The 18,245-nt window shown below is 47.8% G+C and overlaps 1 protein-coding gene across 1 annotated transcript in view; it reads right to left on the bottom strand.

Moving 5' to 3' along the window:
- Window positions 1-767: 767 nt before the first annotated feature.
- The window catches only part of DPF3 (double PHD fingers 3), a 211,048-nt gene continuing 193,570 nt past the window's right edge, over window positions 768-18,245 (bottom strand). Inside the window, exons 8-9 of the mRNA XM_023761360.1 lie at window positions 4,195-4,323; window positions 768-1,338 (exon numbers count right to left, since the gene is read on the bottom strand). Of these exons, the coding sequence (XP_023617128.1) occupies window positions 1,136-1,338; window positions 4,195-4,323 (332 nt within the window). The 3' untranslated portion in view covers window positions 768-1,135. The remainder of the gene's footprint in view (window positions 1,339-4,194; window positions 4,324-18,245) is intronic.

An 18,245-nucleotide genomic window follows, 5' to 3' on the forward strand; every position in this document is an offset into this window, starting at 1 on the left:
CAACAAGGTGGGTGGTCTTCTCCATCGCCCCAGGGGCCTTGAGCAAGTGTGGCTTTGGTTTATTGCAGGAGATGCTATTGGAAACATAAAACAAAGTGCCTGGAGGGCACTATAAAAAATAGGATACGGGAGGACTTGATCATCCAATGGGAATTTCTACGTTTGTAAAGAGGGGTGCGGGGGCAGGGAAATGTACTTCAGGTAGCGTTCTTTCTTCCACGAGCGCAGCTCGGGTTGCTGAGTCCACGGCTTTCTGCTTACGTTCCGTTCCTGCATTTGGAAATCGCTCTTCACCAGGAGGAAAGTGAGGGGAAAACCAAACCAGCAGCCACCGAACAGTGGCTCCGCTGATGGAGAAGAGGAGCCCAGCAGACGCTGCTGGGGGGGACCCAGGTGCTGGAGGGAGGCACACAGCAGCCCGCACTTCTCAGCAACTGCTGACATTTTCTCGCAAGCAGGGAGGAAGGCGGAAAGGTCAGGGATGAGAAATGGGGAGGGGGTCTGCCGAGGGGAGCCAGACACTCCGTGGGGTACAGAGTGCAATCATCTCCCACCGAGGAACTCCTCCTGCCCGGGCCTCCTTGAATCAATCCTCCCCCAGTGGCTTCCTTCTAAACAGGGTATTACTTCAATTTCTTTGATTTTCCTTCATTCTCTCTCTCTCTCTCAAAAAAAAAAAAGTCAGTTTCTAATAATAGTTAGAATATATAAATAATAATTTATTTAATGTAATTGGTTCTTTGTTTCCAAACCCAATATTCCTCCTCTCCTCATTTTGCCAATAAATAGGAACACTGAGGAAATCAACTCTGCTCATATCAAAAAGATCCCCTCCCCCGAGAGACAGTTCGCCTAACTTCTCATTGCTCTGGAAAATAAACAGCACATCACGAGGCCATCTCTCTGAAGGACTAGTTTGCTCTTTTGTTCTGTTTTGTTTCAGTAGTTTGTGCTTCTGCTGTACATACTCAAAATCGAGGGCAGGGGGGAAGGGATGGGTGGAAGGCAAGAGGAAAAAGCAAGGATGAAGGGAAAACCTAAGGTTGTCTTTCATTTTTTAAAAAATGTGTCAGAACCAGAACAATGACCAAGTCAGAGGGTGATGGCTAATTGCCCAGAGAGTCCATTCATGGGTTTAGCAACTGCCCTTTTTGTCTGCTGTGGGCGAGCCCCGGCCACTGCGGCGTCCTCGGCAGGAGTGAGGCTCTTCCAAATCGTCCTCATCAAAGCCGTGGAAAGTTGAGGTGTCACTTTCTGATGTGGAACCGAATAAGTCCTCCGTGGTGCGTGCTGCAGCCGCTGCCTCCTTCTCCTTCCTGCCTTCTCTTCCCAAATGAGCTGACATGTATGATGAATATATCAGCACATGGGTTAAGCAACAGACAGCATTATTAATATTCTTATTATATTATCACAACATTATGCTTCATAGCAAGATCATAAACCATTTTCACCAAAAGAGATTAACTGGGTGCATCACCTGGCGACAGGGATTTGGGGTAAAACGACAAAGCCAACATTTCCAGGGAAAAGGATTCCTCACTCCCTGAAAAGGCATCATCTCTACCATAACATGTACGTCCACAGCTCTGAACGTGAGTGAAAGATTCCTCACGAGATTTTTTTCCTCTTCTGTATGCACGCACATGCGTGTGCACACACACACACGCACACGCACACACACACACACACACACTCACTCAGCCCCACCCCAGACAATGAGTTGACTTGGTGGGTGTTAGCCCGGCTGGTGTTTCTTTGGTGTTTTCCATGGGTGTTTCTTGCACAATGTGTGTCCTTCACTTTGACAGGCAGCTCTGCAAAGGTATTACTGTCAGATAACCCGTTCCAGGCGGTTAAGCCTCCATCTGCTTTATTTTTGTTTTTACCTGTGTCTAATCCCACTCTTTCAGTACCCGTTCAATTCTGCCCTTACACCATGTGGCTCATTTGCACTGAAAGCAAAAAGAAGCTGAAAAGTCCGACATGTGGTAGGTAATAAGAGTCTCTCGTTTTCTTTAACCACTGGAGGACATTATTGTGATCTGCACTCACATACATGTGCCCACAGATACATGTGTGTGCACCCATGCACATGCATGTGCACACGCACACACACTCCAGCCACAACACACGCCCAGGACTTCGTTACCCCAGAAAGTCCAGAGTTGTCAAATCTAACTCAGAGCACTAAGAGAGTGAAAAAATAGGAGTTATTTCCTGAAATTTGTACAACTCAGGTTTAAACTGTTTACATTCTAAATGGGCCCCAGGATTACCCCCAAATAAGGTCACGATAGGCCAGTTACGGTGCCAGGATCGGGAATCTCATTTTCTCCCCTGGAAACAGGAAGTGGGATGGACTGGGAGGGAAAGAGAGCTCTTCCAAGCTCCACACTCTTCATTGGAAAAACTCCAGGAGGCCCTGGAGAAGTATTTGCCCCCTATCTTTACAAGCACATCCCATGGGTTAATGCCACCTGTGTATTCCCAAGGTATCAACTGTTTCAGGAAAATCAGAGGCAGACCTGGACTAAATTAGTCACCAAAATTAATCCTTGGCAAATGCAATGAGAACACCTAGGCTGGTATAAAATGGTCCCCTGAGTCACACAGCAGACAGATCCTGGGAAGAAAAAGCTGAGTAAAAGGCTGTGAAGAAAAAGGGTTTGGATAGAAAAAAAAATCAACTGCCCACGTCTGGTCCCCCATGAATCAGATTCAAGTACCTCATCTTTTATAGGGAAGGAAGGGAAGGAAGTAGTTTGTAATGAGGATCCTGAAGCTGCCCTCTCTAGCACGTCCCCCGCGGTCCATAGCCTATAGCATCACACCAAGTGACTTCGCTTCTGACAGTCGTTCACTTTAAAAATACTGAATTGAATTTCATTTGTTTCATTTTCTTTTTAAATATCTAAAACCCAGAGTCCACTATCACACAAGCCCTCTTTTCTAAACTGGCACCAGGAGAGTAAAAGGTTCAGCTTTAGGTATCATGTTTGCAAAGTAAATGAACTGACAGGGTTGCAGTGGGCCACCCTGTCAGGGTCCTTAAGTGTTACATGTTGAGATTTGCACGCAATGGAAACCACTCCTTTTTAAATTACTTCTCAAGTCAGTCTTGAATCTAAACAACCCAAAAGCCAAATGAAGTAAAAAAAAGAAAAGAAAAAAGACTAGCGCTAAAGTTTGTGGACCAAGGAAAGGAAGAACAGAGTTGCTCCGGTACACCCAGGTGTGGTCACCTCGGCCCTATTCTTGGAAGTAGGAGGAGAAAGGACACAGGGAAGCGTGTGGAAGGAGCAGGGCCTCCTCGCTGCTGGATCCAGTGTCCAAATGAACTGCATCTCACCTACAAGAGTCCATAGTTGAGGAGACTAAACACAAGTCTGAAATCTCTCGTTGGCCTAGTTATGACATAAAAATCTACGAAAAATTGGTAGTACAACCAACCACAACCAGCCAAAAGTAACGGTTTGGTTAGAATTAAAAAACAATCAACAGCTTGAGCAAAACTTGAAAACCTGAATTCATTTTAGGAATGAAAGGACAGGATCAAAGTCTTTTTTTATTTTAGTCTTTGGAGAGGTTAGAAATGAAAATTTCGAAACAGGCCAAGCCAACTTCAGATTAGCCCTAAGAACACTGCCCTTTTGACTCCTTTCTCTATCAGGGTCTCTTTTTTGGTTCCACATGAGAAAATGGGATGAGCAGCCAATGGATGCGATATTTATGCTACTACCGAGCAGCGCAGGGGTCTCTGACTCCCACAACTCAACATGTAGCTGCTGCCCCAGTATTCATGTTTCCGTACCTTCCAGTGCGCCCAGGCACTTCCGCAGAACAAACGCAGCTTTGTGTTACATGTACAGCACCCGATACAAGAAAGTGTTGCGTGTGTCTCCAGGTGTCCCCACATTTCTCACAACAACACACACAAAGAAATATCCACTTCATGAAAAGGCCAAACACAAGACCAGAATTTCTCCCTTCCCTTTTCCCTGGCTCCCGAGGCATGATTTCTTGAGATCCAAAGTAGAAAAATATCCAATGACCTGAAAACTCCTCTGTACTTGAAATCGTCACCACCACCAACTTCCCCACCCCACCCTCCACCCCACGGCAGATGGCAGAGGCGTGCGGGGGGACAGCTGCTGGTCTATGGGCACAGGTGCAGGAAGGGGCCGCACTCACCAGAGCGTCCGCAGTCTGCACAGGACACCAGCTCTTCAGGCCGCCCACTCTTCTTGTTCATGTTGGAGCCTCCCAAGCAGAAGTCACAGTAGTTATTAGGAATGACTGTCCCATCCGGTCCTTTCTGGGCTGTAGAAACATTTTTTTAATTGAATTTTAGACTGAGATCAGTTTCCACTGCCCCCTCTTCACCCACAGTCTGGCAAAATCTGCTCCAGAAAAAAAGATGAAGTTAGAATCTGAGGTTTTGTTACGACCAAGTTGTTAACTTGAGCTGGGGTCTTTTTGACCCTCCTCAGTTTAATAGTACCAGTGTTGCCCTGGTCAGTGTGGCTCAGTTGGTGGAATGTCATCTCATGCACCGAAAGATCCCCAGTTCGATTCCCCGTCAGGGCACGTGCCTAAGTTTTGGGTTTGCTCCCTGGTCAGGGGTTGCATACAGGAGGTGATCGATTGACGTCTCTCTCTCTCACATCAATATTTCTCTCTCTCCCTTCCTCTCCCTCTAAAATCAATAAAACCATGTTTTAAAAATAGTGTCAATGTTTCGCAAGCCACCCGGTTTACTTTGATTGTTGCAATATTTCCCAGCTCTGCGTTTTAGAAGAAACAAGCCTGTTCCTCTGATTGCATCCCTGGATGGGCACAGCATCCAGGCCTGCTAGTCAAGTGAACTGCTCTCATCCCTGAACAAGCAGCTCTCAGGGCCAAGGCCCCAAACAGCAGATGGCAGCCATAAACAGTGGTGTGACGAGAGAGAGAGAGAGAGAGAGAGAGAATATGAGAGGAGAGAGAGAGAGAGAGGGAGAATGGTCGATGCTTAGGCCTTGCCCTTTGGAAAGATGCTTTTGTTTAGGAGACAGTCCTACCATCCCTGGAAAGGAAAACAAAGCAGCATTCATTTCCAGAAAGGACACTGCAGATGCTCTTGGGGACTTTGATGAGCATCTTGGCAGGGACACAGGTGTTCACTCTTGCTCAGCTGTATCTCCCTAAAGTCCAGACTCGCTGGTCATGGAAAGCACCCAGGACTAGATAATCAGCAGACCCCAAGTGCCTAGAATCAGACTGGACACTTAGCTGAGCCTCAGGCCAGAGATGGACTGAAAAGCGAGTTAGTGAGTGTGTCTTGAGGCTTAAGATCCTCATAAGCCACCCATGATGAAAGTCCATGCAGACAGAGAAAAATCTTGGAACATTGTCTTAAAACAAACGCTTATGAGAGCACTCTCAGTTTCTACTACCTGGTGTAAAGCCTTGCACAGGTTCTTTGCCTCGGGAGAAACTCCCCCATTTCCCTCTGTTTCTCTGGCCCTATTGTGGACATGTCTTTGTCACATTAACACTCCCTGTTTGCGAGTAGAAAGAAACGTCTCTCCATTTATGGGATCAGCCTAAACCACGGGGGCATCTTCCTCCTCGAGATACCCATGTCTGCTATCTTTCATTATTCACTGGCTAACATTAATCAGGGTCCCGTAGGGTACGAAGCTGTAAAAGGAAGCAGATATGTGAGCAGAAATACTATCCAGACAGTAAGTGATAAACGGATTCACCCACTTTAATGCGATTCCCTCTGGCCTTTGCTTCCTCCATGCCTCTGCTTTGCCTCCAGGAATAGAAAAACTTACCTGGGAAAGGCAGAAGACAAAAGCTTGCAGAATCACATTAGAGGGGGTTAATCCATTTATCAGTTGCTATTTGGATTGTTTAATCAGTTTCTAAGTCATTGATTTTCATCTTCAGGGAGGCAGACAAGTCTCTGAAAGAAAAGTGTTGGCTGTTTGGGGGCACACAGGGGAGCCCGCCACACCCTGTCATCAGTCTCTGTATCTCAAAGGCATCTGCATGTCACAGAGAATCGTTTTTGCAAATCGCCCAAAACCAGTACATCTGCCTATAACATTTTCATTGCCCAAATCCAGAAGGAAGTCCCTTTCTTCCTTCTCTCTCAATTGCCATCTTAACCATTTCTGGAACTCTCTTAAGAAAGCCAGGCACGTCTATGAAGCAAGTAAACTCAGGGTTTCCTGACCAACAGGCTATCACGGAAATCAGTCAAAAGGTGGACAAAAAAAAGTGGGGTGCATTAAATGTAGGGGCTGAGTGTAAACAAAAGTTAAATTTCAGGATTGGTATGAACTAGATAGAAAATGTGGAGATGCCAGTTACAACTTAGGTAGCTTCCCACATAAAAATCAATAAAAAAAAATCTCACGTGTATCATTTCACAAAAACTCTCAGGAGGCCCTATCTCACCATTTGTCTCTCTCCTGTTCTCTTAGGGACCTCTTATTATGTCAGATTTTTTCTGCCCTTTCACAAAATCTTTTAAGCAACCAAAGAAGCTGGTTGTCCCCAACCCACTGTATCACTTGTGAGTTATGAGGAGAAGGAAGTAGAATATAGAGTATAAGAACTCCCAGATAATCCTTTACAGTTTTTACCACCAGCAGACCATTGGTAGAACACCCAGACCATTAAATCAGGGATCCAATACGGCAAGAAATAAAAAATTCAGAAATGATCTAGTAGAGCAAAGAAGACAATGATGGAGAAACGGATCCTATATAAAAAGACCAAAGGAACAGAATTTAATTCATCTGATGAAGAGAAATTTCTGAGGAGACTGAATCAGAACAGGGTCCCCACATATTTTGGTGTCGGTTATTGGCCACAGAGAGTGCCAGGCCCAGGGGTGAAGAGGTGCTACAATCTTTGTAGGCCCTGGTGTATGCAGCTGTGACATGCTAGAAGTGGGGGAGGGAGGGGCTGTATTTTAGTAGAGCAATGACCCAGGATAGGAAGGGATACTGAATGGTTACACTTCATTTCCAGCAAAATCCTTTCTGCTTCAGTTCCTACTGTCTTCTCATGACAGTAAGCTCAAAGCTTTCTTCCATCTTGGTAAAATGGCGTAGAGTAGACTCATAGATAGCCTTCGCACCTAGTTCTCATACACGTTTTGGTATTTAGGATCGGTTTCGGGATGAGAGTTCTCCCATGGAGCTCTCCCAATTCCCCAACCAGGCTTTGGGGCGGGCACTCTGCTGACACTTCTGAGGTTGCTTCTCTTGCTTATGCATGTGTACACCTGCCTCGTCACCCCTATTAAATGATCGACTCCTTCAGGTCAGGGACCACGTCAAACACATCTTTGGAACACCCACGGGCCTGTGCACAGGAAATGGTTAACAACATGTGGGATGAAGGGTTCAGAAGAGAACGGCAGAGATGCAAGCAGGCAGCACAGTGATACCACCCCTGGGACTTCCCAGCAGGGACAGAGCACTGGGCTGGCTTTCTCTGGGGCAGAGTTATCTGTTGTGCTGAGTATCATTCACTGCTTGGTTTATTTCCCTCGTCCTCAGAGCAGAGCTGGTCCATGTCCAGAGAGATTGGTCAGTCATCTCTAACTCCCAGAGAATACAGGAGCGGTAGCTGAGAGCCCTGGGTTGCAGCAAGAATAACACTGTGCCCCTACTATGGTAGGTGAAGCACCATCTTACAGGCAAACAACCAAGAAAAGTTTGTAAGACTACATTTCATTGTCTCTTGAGAAGGGGACACCAGGTTGCATCTGCCCACTCAGCCTCCCTCTTGTTCAATGGCTTTTCGAGAAGAAAAAGCAGCAAACGTTTATTACACAACAAAACTGTGATGGATGTTACGCTGGATGCTTTACATATGGTATTTCATGGATTCTCACACACAAAAAATACTTTGTGAAGTAGGGATTATTTGACAGATGAGGTAACTAAAGTCCAGAGATTAAGGGCTGGCTCCGGGGTTCACCTCTAGGTTGTCTGTGTCCCCAGTGTTTGCCTCCTGGGCAAACACTTTCAGACCAACATTTGCATATAAAATATTTCAGAAATCTCTTCATTCACCTAACCCATTATTTAGGAATCCCAAAGCAATCAAAGTTGAGGTTGGCCTGGTAAAAGCGGAAATTCCCTTTGAACTGAAACTTAATGTCCCTCTCACAGGGATCCATCCCGGTGACCTGCTTACTGTCATATGCTCTGCAGAAGAAACACTTCTCCGGAGAGTCCAGGGGCCCGGGGAGGGATTTTTTTAAACTAAAGCTCACACCACGGCTCCGTTGGCCTATGGCCTGACCCAGGGTGAGCAATTTCCTGGTACTGTATCTGAGATCATTAGAAAAAGGATTTTACTATAAATAGGAAGCTTGCCCAGACCTTGCAAGTGGGATTTAAATAGAGATTCTGCCCCTGCTTATGGGAAATTGAGTCCCGCTTTATAGAATAAGATGACAGTGAGGGCAAAGGCCCGAGTGGTATCTCGGTGGCAGCGCCCGCAATGATGGACTTGGTTTTCTGTTGATTAATGCTCATGGGCTGAGATCATATAAGAGATACAAGGAAGCTGCTGAGAAAATAAAGTGAGCCTGAAGAGTTTAGGAATTTATCTGGGCAGATAACTCCAAAAATCTCAATGAAAGAAAAGAATAGAAATCAAGAACAAAGTTCCTGAGGGGGATGTGGGGGACTAGAAGGTAGAGGGAGCATTCATATAAATCAAACCAAGAGAAAGAACAGCCAAGCCCGAACTGTCCCACCACCACTCTCAGGAAGGGTTACGCAGTCGTTCTGGAAAATGCACACTATGGGATTTTCTACCTCAATCAGGCCGTGTCTATGGCAATCACGGCCCCAACTCTTCCATAGAACTACCACCCAAACAGGGCTGCCTTTCTCCAGTTCCATCTGATCTCTGCTGTGATATGCCTGCCACACATGAAGGAATGGGCGGCAGGGACAGTCTGGCATCAGCAACAGCCCCTCATCCGGCTCTTCCAAGACCTGAACTCCGTCCCAAGTGTCCTAGGGAAACAGGAAGCCAGCCAGCTTAGGCTGCTCCAGGGCACATCCACAAAAGCGTGACTTCACATCCTGAGCAGACGCTCAGGACCGCCTGCCAGGGCCTGGTGTGTACAAACACGTGGCCGTGCTCTGTGCCCGCCACCCAGCCCTGACCCAGCCCCGGCCCCAGTCCAGCAGTGGTCTCCCGGGGCCTGCTAGTTGGAGTGCACAGCCCTTGGGGAACCGGGGGGCAGTGAGAATCCTCCAGGAAATGTGCCTCTCCTGTCCCCCCACCACCCTCCACGGCTGACAGTTCCCATCCCTCCATAGGTCTGACATGTTTCCATGGCAACTGGAATCCTGGGCTCCTGCAGCCTCTGGTCTTGCCACCTGTTATTACTTCATCTCTCAAGTGTAAAGCATCCTCGCCTGGTGCACTTGGCTGTGCAGAGCGCAGCTTCACAGGACGGAGTAAAGAAAGGGGGCAGGAAAAGAGGGAAAGGCAGCCCCAGGCTGGCCACACAGACAGGCCAGGCTGGAGGAGGAAGCTTTGGAGACGGGGAAAGGGAAGAGAGGGGGTGTAAGGCAACGTGCCTTCCCTTCAGAATCAGCGAGCAGGCCTCAGCTGGAGGCCACGGCCACATCAGCTACCTTCTACCCAGCCTTTAATGAGGGACGAGGGCGGGGGAGGGGGAGGCAGCAAAGGCTGGAGCCCAGAAGGCAGCTGTGCAGAGATGTGTGCTGGGCCCGTGAGGAGAACAGCGAGAAGAGGGTTAATGTGGTGAGATAAAGACTGTGAGAAAGGCTGGACCAGAGGGCAAACAAAGCCTCAGAGCCTGGATAAATGGCCTTAATTCTCATGCTCTTGCTCACCCTACGCCTTGCGTGTTTACTCATATAAATTATCTCCAAGGCCTGACACCTTTTTTCATTGCTTCCCTAGAAGAGATGAAAAAATAAATCCCACAGATCCAAAGAATAAAAATGTTGGGACCCCATTCAGGCTGGTTCTTCCTGGACACGTAGTAGCAACCTGGGCCCTGCCCTGGGCTCCTGGAGGAAGACGAAGGCTGCCTTCCTCCCCGAATAAGGAAGGCAGGGACTCCGGAGCCTGGCGGGAAAACCGACACCAGGCTCCACTCACGGGACAGAGAACTGCCTTCCTCACCGGCCATTTTGCTGCCTGACACTGACCACAATGAGAACGTAGGACAAGGGTTAGGAGGGGCTGCTGGTGCAGAACGATTCCAGGCACCGCTAGAGAAGGGAAGGCCCAGGGCTGTTTTAATGTCTTCACGTTTATGGAAGGAGCTAAGTCGCCACACTCTGAATTATCAAGGACAACATGAGAAAGAAGGAGCTGGATGGAGCACAAGCTACGAGACAAAGGCAGTGACACAAAGGCGTGGTCAGAGGAGCAGGCATCTCTGAAGAGGCCTTTGAACCTGGAAAGGCTTCCCCACTCAGTTCTTTGAGTACACGCCACTCAGAGGCGAGAGAATATGCTAGATGGCGTCTTCGTGTCCCTTTTAGGCCCATTGTTTGAGTATTAAATAGGGTGAAAGAAGAGACAGAAAAACAAAGTTTTCCAGACCCAGAGGAGCTCAGTCTTTCATGCTGCTTCATGCTTGTGTAGGTGTCTCTTCCCTATTTGCCGTGAGCTCCCTGAGGGGAGGCGCAGTGCCTTTCATCTCTGAATCCCCAGCACCTGGTGCAGTGACTGACGCGGAGTTGACAACACTTAATGAAAGAATGAACAAATCTTGGCAGAGGCTTTGGGTGGGGGGAGGATCTGCCAGGCAAAGAAAAGTCAAAAACCAGAAACTGAGTGGATGCAAAGTATCCCCCAAGTACGGAGTGACCATGCTAAGGCACTGCCAGTGTCAGTCCCGTTCATGGCAGGGACAGAAAGAGTGAGGAATATGACTAATGGGGGACTAAAGCTGCAGTGAAGAAGCCAATGGGGCCTGGCCAGCATGGTTCAGTGGTTGAGCGTCGACCAATGAACCGGGTCATGGTTAGATTCCCAGTCAGGGCACCTGCCCAGGTTGAAGGCTTGGTCCCCAGTGGAAGGCGTGCAAGCGGCAGTGGATCAATGATTCTCTCATCATTGAGATATATATATATATATATATATATATATATATCCTTTTCTCTCTGAAATCAATAAAAATATATTTAGAAGAAGAAGAAGGAGGAGGAAAGGAGAGGAGAGGAGAGGAAGGGAGGGGAGGGGAGGGGAGGGAAGGAAAGGAAGGAAGAAAGGAAGAAAGGAAGAAAGCCGCCAACAGGCCTGCCCTCCTGCAGGAATCCTCTCCCTTAGGTATTTCTTAGAAAACCAGATGGAAGGAATTAAGAACCCCCAGACTCGGTTGGCCCCAGAGCCCCTTGAGTCCCATGTTCAGTCTCTTGCCAGGAGCCCTGCACCAGCCAATGAGAAAACAGGCCATGTTTTACTGTGTGCTTTTGTGTTTTAAAATGTGGTATCAGCCATCCCACCCTTCTTTGCATCTACCTTCATTTCCTCCATCTTTATGAAATACAAAACTCATACTGTTAGACACGGGCCTTGAGAATATTTACTCCTAAACACTGTGCTATAGAAACAGAAAACATGTATTCTCACACTGAGGTCTCCATCTTGACAGATGCATTTGGTTAGAGTTACAATTGGCCAGCAGTTTGGACACCACATCACAGTTCTGGGGCCAGAAATGACCCATCAGTAACGTCCTTTGTGCTCCAGACTTGGGCCAGCAACACCAGGTCTGTCACTGATGCTTCAGAAAAGGGAGAAAAAGACCAAGCAAAACTGATTACTCTCTCAGTGCTGATTAGGAAAAGCACAGGAGATGTTTTAATTTTCCAGTAGAAGGTCGTGTGGGTCAGTCCAAGCCCTGGTGCAGCAAATGTTATTGCCACCAAATGAGTCAGTTGAGGGGGAAATGGTTTCATTTGAGAGCAGCTATGTCAACAGGGCTCTGAATGAAGTGTCATTCCCCTAGAGACCTACAGGACATCTTGATCCTGGTGCTTTAGAGTCAGCTAAGCTTTACCCATTTAGGTTGTCGGGATATTATTGTGTTATTAGAATTTAGGAAGCCTCCTTCCTACCTTGCCCACCCCAGCCCCTCTGCACCCTTCCTCACCACCACCTCCATGGGACTCAGGTATGTCAACCCCATCGGTCCACAATGAACCAGCATTTTCTGGGTCCTTCAGACTGAAAAACAGTATTCAGAAAAAGGAAAAGGATGAGCCTCAAGTTTCAGACCTCAAAATTAGGACAGAATCCAGGCACCAGAGCTGAGGGAAAGCCCAGCCAGGGAGGAGGGCCCAGATGGGGACACACCCAGAAAGCAAGCCAGGCAGCAGGTGCTAGGAGCTATGGAGACATTTGCCCAGGTAGAATGGAACGTTAGGAAAGAATGGAAACCAAGACTAGCCGTTAGATTTAACAGTGCAGCCTGATTCCTGGCCAGTTACCTGACCCAGTGCATCCAAAAGAAAATAATTATAAGGAAATAGATTGAAAACCAGTCTTCAAAAGCTGGATTTCTCTAAGGCAACGGTTCACCTGGGAACTTATTAAAAATGCAAATTCGAGGGCTCCACCGCAGACCTACTGGTGTAGCAAAACTCTGGGGTGGGACCCAGCAGTCTGTGTTTTAATGAACCCTCCAAGGGATGTTATTGTGCGCAAGCTCGAGAACCATGGCTCTACACAACATGTGAGACACACACACTGAATCACACGTATTTTCTGTTCATGCTGTGCTTTATCTGAATGAATATTTAATCACCACGTAACCCTATGAGACAGACACATTCATGTTCTGGTTTACATAGGTGGCACTTGAGGCACAAGGAAGCTAAGTAGCTGTCTCTGGTCACATGTCAGTAAGTGGCTATGTTGGCTCTGAACCCAGGTAGTATGGCTGTTAGCTGGCCCACTTGATACTGCCCTACCCCAAGCACACGCAACCACACACTTGAAGGAAGTTAAATCAGAGTGGCTGGCAGGCCTTGGAGGCCAGGGCTTCTTAAATGTGAGGGGTCTCATTAAAATTCAGATTATGATTAAAATCTAGAGATAGGTCCCTAGATTCCACATTTCTTATTAAGGTTCCCTGCAAGGTAGTCAACTGTCTGGATTTGGGTGGCACTGAGGGGTTCCCAGGGCACAGGATTTTTGGTCTCAAACTGGGAATGGCCTGGGAAAACCTGGACAAGACAATCACCTGGGTCCCAGGTGATGTTGGTGCTGCTGACCACACTTTGAGAAGCAAAAAAATGCAGGCCTTCAAGGTGAGGAGTTTGAGTTGTATTCAAGTGTGATAAAAGTATTGAGAGCAGGGAATGGCATAATCTATTTTATACTTTGAAATAAAATAGACTATAAGAGGAGAATAGACTAGAAGAGGTAAGAAGAGAGGCTGAGAAATCAAAAAAGAAGATGCAATGATCCAAGAAGGAGCCGGTGTGGCTAGGAGACGAAGAAAGGGAGAGATCTGGGGTATATTTTGGAGGGGAGCTGACCTGGGTGGGTGGGTGGTGAAAGAAAACAAAGAGCCAAGGACGAATCTTCAAAATTGTTGAACGGAGTAATGTGCGGTTTTTTAAAAGTAAAACGCATTTATAAACTAATGTCTCAAGTAGGATTTGTAATGAGGGGATGAGGTCCATATAGCACCACACACAGTTCAAATTACTTTTGGAGACTAAATTTACCTGTGAGCTAAATAGTGTCTCCCCCAAAATGCATACGTTGGAGACCTAACCCCAATGGGATGGTACTGGAGATGGGGACTTCGGGAGGTGATTAGGGTTAGGTGGGTCCTGAGGATGGGGCCCTCATGGCGGGATCTCGTGCCCTTATAAGAAGAGACACCAGAGAGCTTGTTTCTCTCTCTCCGCCCACATGAACCCAGGAAAGGCCTTGTGAGGACATAAGAAAACCACCCCAAGGAAAGAGTTCTCACAGACACCAACCCTGCTGACACCTTTATCTGGGACTTCCAGTCACCAGAACTGTGAGAAATAAAGTCCTGTTGTTTAAGCCACCCCGTCTACTTTGGCATGGAAGCCTGAGCTAACTAAGATGCTGCCCAGTAACACATTAATTTCTCTTGAAAAGTCGCCAGGCAATATGATTCATTTGACAATTGGCCTAAAGGTGAAAGTTAGAAGCAATCAGCAGGACCATGACAAAGATCCCGGACTAAGACTGGGATCCATCACGTGCGGCCCCAATGTGCTGACGTAACTGAATGGTGCCCACCTCAAGCACATTCACATTTCAGCTTCCCGTCTTGCTAATCATGTTACTTGAGACAAATTACTCACCCTTTCTGAGCCTCAGTTTTCTACTCTGCAAAATGAGAGCAATAACATGTGTATCATGGACTTGTAACATTGCGCGAGATGATACATGTAAATTGCCTGGTGCCTAGTAGGTGTGCCACAATTTCTTTGCCTCTTTCCTCTCCTAGATGGGAAATAATTTTATCTCTGATAAGGCAGGAAAAGAAGTGACACGTGACTAGAGAATTCCCATCCATGCACGGGCACATACTCAGTCTCTGTGGATCTTGGTATGTCTTCTAGGGGATATAGCGCCCACCTCATTTGTTGTGAGGAATGAATGAGATAAATGTGGCGCTCTTCGCTCAGTGTCTGACACATTCAAGGAATGTCGGCAAGTACTGACATCGTCGTTTCTTAGGACATGGAACTCTTCAATCCTGAACATTCTAGGTGATTACGTCAAAAATGTAAGAGAAATAAGAGACTCACAGGAAGGCAGGTCGCGGGTGCATGCCTGATCCTGGGGACACAGGATGATAAATACCACACTTGGCTAGATTCTGCCCCACAGCTTCCTCTCTCTGGGTTTCCAGCATCCATCTTATTTCCCAATTAAACCAGAAGGTCTCCTAAGGCTGAGCCACATGTGATGCCTTTTTGGAGGCCCAATTTCACTAAGCCCCACAAGTGGGCACATGCACTGTAAGTTCTCAATAAATGCACATGTGCAGCCTGTGTAGAAGGATTGGTGTCCCATATCTAAAATTTAGCAAAGGATATGCCAGGGCCAGGTCAGGTTCTGATATTTACGCCTGATGCCAATGAGACCCCCACAGGCAGTTAGCACCACAGTATCGCACAGTCGCAGATGGGCCCTGACTCAGATCAGCCATCTGTGGTCACAGACATGCTCTGTTGGTCCAAATGGCACAGAGATGGGATATCAGCATTCACAGCGTGCAGGCCTGGTGCCAAACGCCCACACCACCCCACTGAAGACTCGCAGCAACCCCATGAGGTCCAGTGATTATGCTTGCGGCTTTATGGATGAGGCAACAAAAACGCAGAGACGTGTAAGTAACTGACCAGAGTAGCAGTTACGAGACCCACCCTGGCCTGGCCAATTCCAATGCCATTCTCTCGGCCACTGGGTGTGGATGATCCACAGGACTAGGAAATGAACTCCAAGTCTACTCTCAAGGCCAAAGCAACCCCTGGGTTCCTCTTCGCTTTGCAATCTGTAAGCTACTTGCTTAAATAAGGATGAAATAATGCACCTAAAAAACACCTGTTGTTAGTTTCCAAACTTGCACTTCAGGAAGAAGCAGCTCACTTTCCCAGACAGAGTCCCATGTCTGAATTTCCCTTCTGCCCCCTGTAACAGAGCCTGACTTCCCTGCACGGAGGTTGGGTAAGTAGTGGGCTGTGTCAGTTTATTTATGGCTTTTCTGGCATCTTTCAGATGGATGAATCTGAGAGACAGCATCTTCTATGGACATTGAAGGCCTTTCTGCCAAATTTCTAAGCTTGTGTCAGTCTTACTTGTTGCCCCAGGGCCATGCAGTAGAGGACAGAGAAGTCAGAAGACAACATCTGTTATATCTCTCCTATCACTGTGGCAATGACATCATATGCTTCTTTTAGATAATTTTCCCATTATCAGACTAATTTTCAGATTATCTAATCAGCCATTACCCTTCATCAACTCGACTCTCCTCCTTCAGTTCTACAAAGTACAGCCTGCTTCAAAGGTACCTGACAATGGGGCCTTTCCTTCTCCTGACGGATAGATAGGGAAAGCCTATGTGCCCGGCAAGACTATTTGTAGAGACGACTAAGACCTCCCGAGACCTAGGACAACCTGACTTCCACTGCATGGACTTTAAAATAGGCTTGAAATAAATTTTACAGACCCATATTTTAAAAAACTTGTTCCTCTTAGGAGTTCCAAGTATGTTATAGAGAGCATTTTATACTAATTTACACTATGAAATAAAAGAGATATACCATTTAACAATTAATACTACGCCAGACAGATTTCCTTATAAATTATTGGTTCTTGTCCTCTAGTAATTGCTACTGTCGCTCTCCATTTCCTACAAGATGACGACCACACACAGAAGACACTTCCAGCTGTGGCCTCTGCCAACATGTCTACCGTCCTTTCAATGCCGTCAGATCCAACTATTCCCAATGGTCTGATATGCCATGCTACTTCATACCTCCCTGCCTTTGTACATGCAGTTACCTCCATCTCCTGAATACTTCGTCCTCATTCCTCAAGGACTACCGTGAATGTCACCTCCTTAGTGAAGCCTCTGCAAATCCCCTAATGCAGTGGTGCTCAAGCTTTAGTGGCACCAGAATGCCCTGAAGGGCTTCTTGAAACACGGGTTGCTGGTCCCCACCCTCAGAGTCTCTGTTTCAGGAGGTCTGCTGGAGCCAAGAATCTGCATTTCCAACAAGTCCTAGGTGCTGCTGCTGCCCTGAGAGCACACCAGCCCAATGGAGTGGACGTGTACTGTGTGTGCCTCAGAGCCTTTGCTCCCTCACCCACTCTGCACGTGTCCTAGTGCACGTGCCCACGCAAGACTGGGAGCTGCTCAAGGACAGGGAACAAGGCAGCACTCAGTGCATGGCTACTAAACCAATGGATGGATGGATGGGTAGATGGATGGATGGACGGACGCACAGATGAGTGGATTAGACTGAATTTACTCACATAGCTTTTCCATCCAGGTTTAGGAGCTCATAAATGCTCACACCCACGCCAAGATACCTTAAAAACATCGTCTGTAACAGATTCCCATTGCACAGAGAAGGTAAAAAGAAATTCAGGGAGAGTTTTGACTTTGTAAGCCTGTGCCAAAGGAGTTTGGAGTTCTAATCTAGTGCTCTTTCTGCTACCGTGGCCCCTCTGGGGCTGTCTACCAAAGTGGCATTAAAAGAGTCACAACAGAATGCTTCTGAGAGACACCTCTCAGAATCCTACCCGCCCAAGCACTCCCTCCCTTACACACACACACACACACACACACACACACACACACACACACACACAGTGATTTCATTTATAAAAAGATGAAGGTAGTAAGAGAAATGGAGGAAGAAAGAAGAATCCAGCCTCCCACAGGGAGAGAAGGGCAGCAGCTCAGGCGGGGAAGACCCCATCAGAAAAGCACTCGCTCCCCAGGGGAGCGTTGGAGCTCCTAGCAGCCCTGGGGTGCCCGTAGTTGAGGCAGACAGGCCAGGGCACAGAGGAAAGGGGACAAGCCTACAGGAGGACAAGAAATGTGTGCTCAGGAGAAAATGAGAGACTAGGAGAGGAACAAAGGACAGAGAGCATCAGCTGGGAGGGGGCAGGAGGACGGGAGGAATGGCAGTCAATGCTGAGCTGGCAGCACAGGGCAGCGTGGCTGCGGGAAGGTCAATGCCAGCTCCACGCTGCCCTTTCAGCAGCAGCAGGCGCAGGGATGAGCAATGGGCTCTGCTGGAGACACAGTTGGGGGAGATGCAGCGAGGGACAGCAGGAGGACCAAAGTCAAAAGGCCTCTCTGCTGCAGGTGGTGCAAACGCCGCTGCCCAGGGCCCTAGAAACGCCTGCGTCTGTAGGGCTGTTTTTCTGAGAGGCCTGTGCTCACCAGCAGCTCGGGTCAGGCTACAGCTAAAGAGGGAAAAGTCAGCATTCCCACCACACTGGCGTCCAGCGTCCAGGCCGGTTCCTGAGGGACTGCAGATTAGCCTCGAGGATTAAGCTCCCCTGCCTCCCTCCCCCACTCCACAGCCCTGCCAAGGGAGGATCACAGAGCTGAGACCTGAGGATGCTGCAGAGCTGTCACATTCGATTCACCACACAGCCCCAGTGGCATTTAGGGGCAGGACGGATGGGAGCCCACCCCCACCACAAGCAGGGGGAGC

This window comes from Myotis lucifugus, unplaced genomic scaffold (genome assembly GCF_000147115.1).
Source record: "Myotis lucifugus unplaced genomic scaffold, Myoluc2.0 scaffold_207, whole genome shotgun sequence".
In the NCBI taxonomy this organism is placed as follows: domain Eukaryota; kingdom Metazoa; phylum Chordata; class Mammalia; order Chiroptera; family Vespertilionidae; genus Myotis; species Myotis lucifugus.